At 54.4% G+C, this 7,425-nt stretch overlaps 1 protein-coding gene across 1 annotated transcript; it reads right to left on the bottom strand.

Moving 5' to 3' along the window:
* LOC104559898 (trichohyalin-like) lies at nucleotides 1-6,825 on the bottom strand. Its single transcript, XM_010205062.2, has 2 exons — nucleotides 6,688-6,825; nucleotides 1-6,222 (listed from the first exon to the last, which is right to left on the bottom strand). Exons 1-2 carry the CDS (start codon nucleotides 6,823-6,825, stop codon nucleotides 1-3), a joined length of 6,360 nt encoding a protein of 2,119 aa, XP_010203364.2.
* Between the last annotated feature and the right edge of the window lie 600 nt (nucleotides 6,826-7,425).

Below are 7,425 nucleotides of genomic sequence, written 5' to 3'. Positions count from 1 at the left end.
TTAAGATGCTTTGGCTTCATCCTTGGCAGGACGGCTAGGTGGCTCCTGTGAGACCAGGGGACCGGGAGGGCTCTGGATCTGCTTGGTGGAAGCACGTGGCTTCTCGTCCTGAGGCTGAGCATCAATCAGTTGCTGGGATCTCCTCTTGCTGTTCTCTTCCTGCTGTGTCAGGTGGCTCCTCTCAGAGGGGGGAAGCTTTGCATCCTCATGGCTGCTGCTGCCTTCATCTCTCCGGGGTGGCTGAGGACGACTCTTTTCAGTGGCTTGGCAACCTGCCTCAGAAGCTTCCTGTGGCTCTAGAGCTTGGGGCAGAGATGGGCAGCTCTTGGCCTCCCTGTCCCCACACTGGCAGCTGGATTTAGTTTCCTGTGGGACCTGCTCCCTGGCAGCTTTTGATCCATCTCCCTGGGGCTGATGCCTCTTCCTCTCTGCATCAGGCAGCTTGGGGCTCTGGCTCTCCTTCCTGTTCTCCTTGGACTTTGCCTGACAAGCATCACCCTTAGCCCTCTCTGATTCAGAGGCAGAAGCCTGGTGAGTCCCATCTTTCACCCCTGTTTCAGACCTCTCCTGTGCCTCAGTGGCATCTTCCTGGGAAGCTGGTATGTCCCCTTGCTGCTGTGGTTCTACCTCCCCTGTTTCTTGCTCATCTCTTTGGGGTTGTGGCTCTGGGCTGTTGCTCCCATCACGTGGATCTGACAGTGGCTGAGGTGATGTGTGGCACTTCTTGACAAAGATGGGCTGCCCCAGGTCATGGGGCTGCTGGCAGATGATCTCATAGCTGGTACCTTCTTCACCACTCAAATTCTGGATCACACGGACCAAGTATGCAAGGCTCTGAGGCTCACAGGGCTGAGGGACAACCTTCACCTCTGGCTGTGTGCTGGGCTCAGCAGGGATGTACACGTGCTGGATCTCCACATCAGCTTCTGCGGCTGCTTCAGTCTCCAGTGTCCTTTCGTATCTCAGAGCCTCCCGTTGTCTCCTCCCATCACCTTCAGGCTCACGGGTCTCTCTCTGGTAACTTGTGGCATCTTGTTCTTCTCTCTCACGTGTCAGTTGGCTGCGGCGCTCATAGATGTCCAGCTCCAGCTCCTGTTGGCGATCGCTCCTCCTCTCCCTCACAGGCTCTTCTCTCTCTCTTCCTTGGTAAACCCTCCTCTCATCCTCTTCTTGGCGCTCACCACGTCGGTCTCTTCTTTCCACCTCATCACGTGGCTGCAGTTCCCGTGTCACCCGTTGGATCCTCACATCAGCTTCTGCAGCTGCTGCTTCAGTCTCCAGTGTCCTTTTGTATCTCAGAGCGTCCCGTTGTCTCCTCCCATCACCTTCAGGCTCACGGGTCTCTCTCTGGTAACTTGTGGCATCTTGTTCTTCCCTCTCACGTGTCTGGCGGCTGCTGCGCTCATAGATGTCCAGCTCCTGCTGGTGTTTGATCCTCCTCTCCCTCACAGGCTCATCTCTGTCCCTTTGCAGGGAAACCCTCCTCTCATCCTGCACTGCTTCACGCTCACGAATACGATCCCTCCTTTCGGCATCATCACGTGGCTGCAGTTCCCGGGTCACTCGTTGGATCCTCACATCAGCTTCTGCAGCTGCCACTGCAGCTTCTCTTGTCCTTTCATACCTCAGAGACCCCTGTTGTCTCCTCCCATCATTATCAAGCTCCTGTGTTTCCTGGTCACGTCTCTCTCGGGTCTCTCTCTGGTAACTTGTGGCATCTTGTTCTTCTCTCTCACGTGTCAGTTGGCTGCGGCGCTCATAGATGTCCAGCTCCTGCTGGTGTTTGATCCTCCTCTCCCTCACAGGCTCTTCTCTCTCTCTTCCCTGGAAAATCCTCCTCTCATCCTGCACTGCTGCACGCTCACCCTGACGCTCTCTTCTTTCAGTGACTGCACGGGGCTCCCCTTCCCGTGTCACCCATTGGATCCTCACATCAGCTTCTGCAGCTGCTGCTTCAGTCTCCAGTGTCCTTTCGTATCTCAGAGCCTCCCGTTGTCTCCTCCCATCACCTTCAGGCTCACGGGTCTCTCTCTGGTAACTTGTGGCATCTTGTTCTTCTCTCTCACGTGTCAGTTGGCTGCGGCGCTCATAGATGTCCAGCTCCTGTTGGTGATCGCTCCTCCTCTCCCTCACAGGCTCTTCTCTCTCTCTTCCTTGGTAAACCCTCCTCTCATCCTCTTCTTGGCGCTCACCACGTCGGTCTCTTCTTTCCACCTCATCACGTGGCTGCAGTTCCCGTGTCACCCGTTGGATCCTCACATCAGCTTCTGCAGCTGCTGCTTCAGTCTCCAGTGTCCTTTTGTATCTCAGAGCGTCCCGTTGTCTCCTCCCATCACCTTCAGGCTCACGGGTCTCTCTCTGGTTGCGTGTGTCCTCTTGCTGGTCCCTCTCACGTGTCTGGCGGCTGCGGCGCTCATAGATGTCCAGCTCCAGCTCCTGCTGGTGTTTGATCCTCCTCTCCCTCACAGGCTCATCTCTGTCCCTTTGCAGGGAAACCCTCCTCTCATCCTGCACTGCTTCACGCTCACGAATACGATCCCTCCTTTCGGCATCATCACGTGGCTGCAGTTCCCGGGTCACTCGTTGGATCCTCACATCAGCTTCTGCAGCTGCCACTGTGGTTTCTCTTGTCCTTTCATACCTCAGAGACTCCTGTTGTCTCCTTCCATCATCATCAAGCTCCTGTGTTTCCTGGTCACGTCTCTCACGGGTTTCTCTCTGGTAACTTGTGGCATCTTGTTCTTCTCTCTCACGTGTCAGTTGGCTGCAGCGCTCATAGATGTCCAGCTCCAGCTCCTGTTGGCGATCGCTCCTCCTCTCCCTCACAGGCTCTTCTCTCTCTCTTCCTTGGTAAACCCTCCTCTCATCCTCTTCTTGGCGCTCACCACGTCGGTCTCTTCTTTCCACTTCATCACGTGGCTGCAGTTCCCGGGTCACTCGTTGGATCCTCACATCAGCTTCTGCAGCTGCCACTGCAGCTTCTGTTGTCCTTTCATACCTCAGAGACCCCTGTTGTCTCCTCCCATCATTATCAAGCTCCTGTGTTTCCTGGTCACGTCTCTCACGGGTTTCTCTCTGGTAACTTGTGGCATCTTGTTCTTCTCTCTCACGTGTCAGTTGGCTGCGGCGCTCATAGATGTCCAGCTCCTGCTGGTGTTTGATCCTCCTCTCCCTCACAGGCTCTTCTCTCTCTCTTCCTTGGTAAACCCTCCTCTCATCCTGCACTGCTGCACGCTCACCCTGACGCTCTCTTCTTTCAGTGACTGCACGGGGCTCCCCTTCCCAGGTCACCCGTTGGATCCTCACATCAGCTTCTGCAGCTGCCACTGTGGTTTCTCTTGTTCTTTCGTATCTCAGAGCGTCCCGTTGTCTCCTCCCATCACCTTCAGGCTCACGGGTCTCTCTCTGGTAACTTGTGGCATCTTGTTCTTCCCTCTCACGTGTCTGGCGGCTGCTGCGCTCATAGATGTCCAGCTCCTGCTGGTGTTTGATCCTCCTCTCCCTCACAGGCTCATCTCTGTCCCTTTGCAGGGAAACCCTCCTCTCATCCTGCACTGCTTCATGCTCACGAATACGATCCCTCCTTTCAGCATCATCACGTGGCTGCAGTTCCCGGGTCACCCGTTGGATCCCCACATCAGCTTCTGCAGCTGCCACTGCAGCTTCTCTTGTCCTTTCATACCTCAGAGACCCCTGTTGTCTCCTTCCATCATTATCAAGCTCCTGTGTTTCCTGGTCATGTCTCTCTCGGGTCTCTCTCTGGTAACTTGTGGCATCTTGTTCTTCCCTCTCACGTGTCTGGCGGCTGCTGCGCTCATAGATGTCCAGCTCCAGCTCCTGCTGGTGTTTGATCCTCCTCTCCCTCACAGGCTCTTCTCTCTCTCTTCCCTGGAAAATCCTCCTCTCATCCTGCACTGCTGCACGCTCACCCTGACGCTCTCTTCTTTCAGTGACTGCATGGGGCTCCCCTTCCCAGGTCACCCGTTGGATCCTCACATCAGCTTCTGCAGCTGCCACTGTGGTTTCTCTTGTTCTTTCGTATCTCAGAGCGTCCCGTTGTCTCCTCCCATCACCTTCAGGCTCACGGGTCTCTCTCTGGTTGCGTGTGTCCTCTTGCTGGTCCCTCTCACGTGTCTGGCGGCTGCTGCGCTCATAGATGTCCAGCTCCAGCTCCTGCTGGTGTTTGATCCTCCTCTCCCTCACAGGCTCATCTCTGTCCCTTTGCAGGGAAACCCTCCTCTCATCCTGCACTGCTTCACGCTCACGAATACGATCCCTCCTTTCAGCATCTTCACGTGGCTGCAGTTCCCGTGTCACTTGTTGGATCCTCACATCAGCTTCTGCAGCTGCTGCTTCAGTCTCCAGTGTCCTTTCGTATCTCAGAGCGTCCCGTTGTCTCCTCCCATCACCTTCAGGCTCACGGGTCTCTCTCTGGTAACTTGTGGCATCTTGTTCTTCTCTCTCACGTTTCTGGCGGCTGCGGCGCTCATAGATGTCCAGCTCCAGCTCCTGTTGGCGATTGCTCCTCCTCTCCCTCACAGGCTCTTCTCTCTCTCTTCCCTGGAAAATCCTCCTCTCATCCTCTTCTTGGCGCTCACCACGTCGGTCTCTTCTTTCCACTTCATCACGTGGCTGCAGTTCCCGTGTCACCCGTTGGATCCTCACATCAGCTTCTGCAGCTGCTGCTTCAGTCTCCAGTGTCCTTTCGTATCTCAGAGCCTCCCGTTGTCTCCTCCCATCACCTTCAGGCTCTCGGGTCTCTCTCTGGTTGCGTGTGTCCTCTTGCTGGTCCCTCTCACGTGTCTGGCGGCTGCGGCGCTCATAGATGTCCAGCTCCAGCTCCTGCTGGTGTTTGATCCTCCTCTCCCTCACAGGCTCATCTCTGTCCCTTTGCAGGGAAACCCTCCTCTCATCCTGCACTGCTTCACGCTCACGAATACGATCCCTCCTTTCGGCATCATCACGTGGCTGCAGTTCCCGTGTCACTTGTTGGATCCTCACATCAGCTTCTGCAGCTGCCACTGCAGCTTCTCTTGTCCTTTCATACCTCAGAGACTCCTGTTGTCTCCTTCCATCATCTTTTGGCTCAAATGTTTCCCAGTTACGTCTCTCACGTGTCTCTCTCTGGTTGGTTGTGGCCCTTTTCTCTTCCCTTTCACGTGCCAGTTGTGTCCTTTTCCATATTGCCTCTTCCCTCTTCTCATCACCTCCTTCTTCCCACTCCTGAGTCCTGTAGGTGTCTCTTACACTTTTTTCATAGTCAAGTTCCTGTTCCTGGGTTTCCCCTCTTTCATAGATACCTTTTTCTTGGTCACCAGTCTCATAGTACCTCGAGTCCAGTTCTAGTGGCTCCTCTATGTACAACTGATACGAGCACCTTGAGTCCCCTCCTTCAGCCTCCCTGTGCCTGAGTGTTGCTTCTTCCAGCTCACGAAGGTGGTCGTGACTTCTTCCCTCTCTGAGCAGCTCTGGGTTACGTGTCTGATTGTGGCTTCCTCTCTCTGCATCTCGTGGCTCCTGGTTTCTTTGATCACTTGCTGCTCTTCCTGCTTTATCTGGCCGACGGCCACTCCACCGGTCTGGCCGTGGTTGAGGTTCCCAGGTCTGGCTGCGACTCCTCACGTCTCTCAGTTGTTCTTGCTGAGACCTCTCTTGATTTTGCCTCTCGTCTTCCTGCACTTCAGCCCCACTTGCTCTCCAGCTGCCACGCTGGGAGAGCTGGACATCACCTCGTCTGTCTGGCTGCACTGCCTGACGTCTCCTCTGAGCGTCCCGTTGGTCGCGTGGCTCTTGGCTTTGTTCCTCATGTCTCTGAGGGATTGGCTCCCCCGGCTCTCTGCTTCCTTTTGCTTCGTTTCTGCTTCGTGTGTTACGTTGCTGGTGACGACTCCCCCTTTCCTCTACTGTTTCCAGCTTGTTGACCCTGATGTCTCGTTGCAGTTCAGGTTCACTGAGGGGATGCTGGTCACTCTCATAGAGTTGTTCCTCCTCTTGGAGCTGCCAACTGCTCCCTCTGGTCTCGGTTTCAGGCTCTCGGAGTGACTTGCCAGTGCTTGCCAGCTTAGTTCTTTGCAGAAGGCGTGGTCCCTGGGGCAAGTACCAATAACAGGCCTTGGCCACTCTGAATGCCAAAAGCAGGAACTCATTAAAATCCATCTTCCCGTCGCCATCCCACTCCAGAAACTGCAGGATCTTGTCAATGGTCTGAGGGTCATGTGGCTTCTGCAGGGAAAACACACACAGGGAAACAAAAAAGGGAGCTTAGGCTTCCTGCTCTAATGCAAAGACAGAGACCTTTGCAATCCTTTCCCCTTCCATCTCTCATACCTTCACTTCTACAGCTCAGCAACAACTCCATTTCTTTGTTCTTCATTGTCCTGGCTGTTCCCTGCAGCTAACCAGTTCTCCTCTCTTTGGAATATACTTTATCCCTCTCCTGGATTCATTTCCTTGCTACTTGTGAAAGGAAACCATAACTCCCAATGGTTCATTCTGCAGCTTTTACCCCTTTGCTCGTGGCAAAATGTGTTGGAGGAGCTGTTGAAGCAGTGCACGGCTGCTGCTCCCCTTTGGTGAAAGCCTCCCCGTCCCACTGCCATAAGAATCATGCCCTCTCCAGAAGGACGTTTTGCAATCCTTGCATCCCAACCTTGGCCTCAAGCCCTCCCCCCTTGCAACAGCACTCACAGCTATGACATCTGCAAACTCCCTCTGGATGAGCTCTTTCATCTTCCTTCGGCTGAGGTTGGAGCAGTCTCCCTCTTCCTTTGCATTGTTGTGAAAGACGGTGATGATGGTGGAAACGCCGTCTAAGAAGCGAGACATCTTCCTGCAGAGTCAAGCAAGCCTGCAAGGGAAGGTGAAGACCTAAAGGTTGGGGGATTTGCTTGCCACTGAGCATGAAAAGAGGAGGAAGAGTTGCTGGGCTCAGGCTGTGTGTGTTTGACAGGACACTGGGGGCTGTGTCTCTGCTCCTTTGTTCCACCAGAGCACTGGGAAGAAATTCCAGTGCTGTGGGGTTTTAGTGGCATGGGGAATGTCCTCTGACTTGTCTACTGACCTATTTGAGTGATGTTTGAGAGGGGATGGCAAGGAGGGAACTGGGGGCGCTGACTCAAGAGATGCCCCAAAGAACCCATCTCCATGGGGCTACACCAGGTAGTTACGATCCCAGGACTCACGCTGCTATCTCTGCCTGGCACTGAGATACACCAGCTTTGAAGCAGATTAGAGGACGCCTTTCTAATGCAGTGCTGGCCTGAGACAAAGATCTAGCAGGGTCAGAGGCAGATAGCGTGCTCACAGGGAGTTAAAAGAAGCCCTGTGGCCAGTAGCAAGGCAAAGCAATAGGTGAAGCTTTCATTACAGCATCAGTTCATTTGGTCAGAGTGGAAATGTCAGATCACTTAGGTCAGAGCTACTGAT

Source organism: Colius striatus, chromosome 29 (assembly GCF_028858725.1).
Source record: "Colius striatus isolate bColStr4 chromosome 29, bColStr4.1.hap1, whole genome shotgun sequence".
In the NCBI taxonomy this organism is placed as follows: domain Eukaryota; kingdom Metazoa; phylum Chordata; class Aves; order Coliiformes; family Coliidae; genus Colius; species Colius striatus.
This window is presented reverse-complemented; position numbering and strand designations above follow the sequence as displayed.